The sequence below is a fragment of the Biomphalaria glabrata genome, chromosome 14, assembly GCF_947242115.1.
Source record: "Biomphalaria glabrata chromosome 14, xgBioGlab47.1, whole genome shotgun sequence".
Lineage (NCBI taxonomy): Eukaryota > Metazoa > Mollusca > Gastropoda > Planorbidae > Biomphalaria > Biomphalaria glabrata.
This window is the reverse complement of record NC_074724.1, coordinates 34,119,057-34,122,036: the sequence shown is the minus strand read 5'-3', so window position 1 is coordinate 34,122,036 and position 2,980 is coordinate 34,119,057. Positions and strand designations below refer to the sequence as shown.

At 49.0% G+C, this 2,980-nt stretch overlaps 1 protein-coding gene across 1 annotated transcript; it reads left to right on the top strand.

Annotated features, from left to right (window-relative positions):
- The first annotated feature begins 961 nt into the window (after nt 1–961).
- On the top strand, nt 962–2,347 carry LOC129922735 (uncharacterized). Its single transcript, XM_056009681.1, has one exon. It carries the CDS (start codon nt 962–964, stop codon nt 2,345–2,347), a length of 1,386 nt encoding a protein of 461 aa, XP_055865656.1.
- The last annotated feature ends 633 nt before the right edge of the window (nt 2,348–2,980 follow it).

The following is a 2,980-nucleotide window of genomic DNA, read 5'->3' as shown; positions in this document are numbered from 1 at the left end:
TATTATAATGTAGTAACTTAAGGGAGTCAACTCAACGAGATATAGATGTTTATTTACATGGAGATCTTACAAACACATATGACATCTGTCTTGAACACAGCATCCTCATCTCGGCTCTAGACTTGGGCGCAAATCGTTCTCTCTTCCCAATGTAAACATCCTTTTCTTCAACACAGCGTTGATCGGACACACTGTATCAGCAGACTCTCCTGACAGACGCCTCTCAAGGGAGCTTCAGGTTCACATGCAGCCACGTTGCAAACGAAGTCGGATGCGCCGCGGTTATCCTCAGCTAACAGTCTCACGTCCAGGAGAGAGGTCTCTTCAAGTTCAAGATGTGTTCCTCTTGAAGATTTGTTTCTCTTGAAGATGTGTTTCTCTTGAAGATGTGTTCCTCTTGAAGATGTGTTCCTCTTCATTTGTCGCTTTTCCTTCAATTCGGTACATCCCGTTGAGATCGTAGCAGCAATCGTCGTCACGTTTCTCGTCTAGAAAGTCACGCCCACAAGACTTGCCCACATCACAGCCACAGACGGCGCTCCAATCCTCAGCGTCTCCGTCACCACTGTTTGTGCAGCCACAGTCCTGACCATGTAACTTCTTCACCAACGAGTCTACAGGCTAGTGCTCCTTCACCCTTATCTTTTTTTCTTGTCCTATACCTCTGCACGAGTTTATTTAGGGGGGGGGGGTATCGTTATAATAAATGCATTGCGTCTATCTCCATCCTGTTTTGTTTCCTCGTTAGCGGGTCGGCGGGGTCTAGGCCGTCGTCAAGGCCCTCGTGCTAAACCAGAAGTTGTATACAGTAGGCAGATGGAATCGTTTTATGGGTGGGTTTAATCTGTGCACCTCAGTCTAAGATTATGGGGATAGAGTCGCCTTAGCAACCAGACAATACAATTAAACTGCTCTAGTCAATATCAATGGAAAACGTGTGCCTGTAGTTGCTTGAGACGTGATGACCTTCTTTCTGATATCCCATAATTTCAGTCTTTCCTCCTATGTAACGTCAACATATTACATCTCTCAACTACCCCAGTCGCCCACTGCCTCTCAACTACCACAGCCACCCACTGCCTCTCAACTACCACAGCCACCCACTGCCTCTCAACTACCCCAGTCACCCACTGCCTCTCAACTACCCCAGTCACCCACTGCCTCTCAACTACCCCAGTCACCCACTGCCTCTCAACTACCCCAGCAACCCACTGCCTCTCAACTACCCCAGTCACCCACTGCCTCTCAACTACCCCAGTCACCCACTGCCTCTCAACTACCCCAGCCACCCACTGCCTCTCAACTACCCCAGCCACCCACTGCCTCTCAACTACCCCAGTCACCCACTGCCTCTCAACTACCCCAGTCACCCACTGCCTCTCAACTACCCCAGTCACCCTCTGCCTCTCAACTACCCCAGCCACCCACTGCCTCTCAACTACCCCAGTCACCCACTGCCTCTCAACTACCCCAGCCACCCACTGCCTCTCAACTACCCCAGCCACCCACTGCCTCTCAACTACCCCAGCCACCCACTGCCTCTCAACTACCCCAGTCACCCACTGCCTCTCAACTACCCCAGTCACCCACTGCCTCTCAACTACCCCAGTCATCCACTGCCTCTCAACTACCCCAGCCACCCACTGCCTCTCAACTACCCCAGTCACCCACTGCCTCTCAACTATCCCAGTCACCCACTGCCTCTCAACTACCCCAGTCACCCACTGCCTCTCAACTACCCCAGTCACCCACTGCCTCTCAACTACCCCAGTCACCCACTGCCTCTCAACTACCCCGTCACCCACTGCCTCTCAACTACCCCAGTCACCCACTGCCTCTCAACTACCCCGTCACCCACTGCCTCTCAACTACCCCAGTCATCCACTGCCTCTCAACTACCCCAGTCACCCACTGCCTCTCAACTACCCCAGTCACCCACTGCCTCTCAACTACCCCGTCACCCACTGCCTCTCAACTACCCCAGTCACCCACTGCCTCTCAACTACCCCAGTCACCCACTGCCTCTCAACTACCCCAGTCACCCACTGCCTCTCAACTACCCCAGTCACCCACTGCCTCTCAACTACCCCGTCACCCACTGCCTCTCAACTACCACAGTCACCCACTGCCTCTCAACTACCCCAGTCACCCACTGCCTCTCAACTACCCCAGTCACCCACTGCCTCTCAACTACCCCAGTCACCCACTGCCTCTCAACTACCCCAGTCATCCACTGCCTCTCAACTACCCCAGTCACCCACTGCCTCTCAACTACCCCAGTCACCCACTGCCTCTCAACTACCCCAGTCATCCACTGCCGAAGCCGCTAGCATGTCGAAAGTCATAACCTTGTTTTAAATCTCATACAGGCTGTAATCCTATCTATCAGTGACCAATGGTTTGACCGTTTGTCCAAACGATGCGGTATACAGTTCTTAATCCATTTTTTTTCTGTCATTAATTTGCTACTTCCAATTATAACGTTGTGTGTGCTTTGTAACCTAAATTTAATATAGTGTAACTATTAGGTGGTGAGGTATGCAATTCACATATATAAAATGGAATACTTAATAAGCAAATAATTCATGTACCTACCTAATTGTTCATGACATTTCTTTATATGAGACAATGTGTCTATGGGAAAACAAGTTAGTCGTGAAAAATGTATCTTGTTGTAGATGTTAAGACAACACAAGTATGCCCCTGTAAAACATTCCAACGAAATTAAATAATACATGGTATAATAAAGGTGTATTATTAAAATATACTTTAGTTAATATTTAATAAAAACGTGTATCTGTATTTGCTTGAGACATGATGACCTCCTTTCTGACATCCCATAATTTCAGTCTTTTCTTATATGCGACGTCAATATATTCAATCTCTCAACTATCTCAGTCACCCACTGACCAAGCGCTAGCATGGCAAAAGCCACAACCTTGTTTAAAACCTTATACAGGCTTTAAGTCTGTCTGTCAGT

Coding starts and splice junctions, on each gene's coding strand:
- LOC129922735 (XM_056009681.1), top strand. CDS start 962: ATGACCTTCTTTCTGATATCCCATAATTTCAGTCTTTCCTCCTATGTA.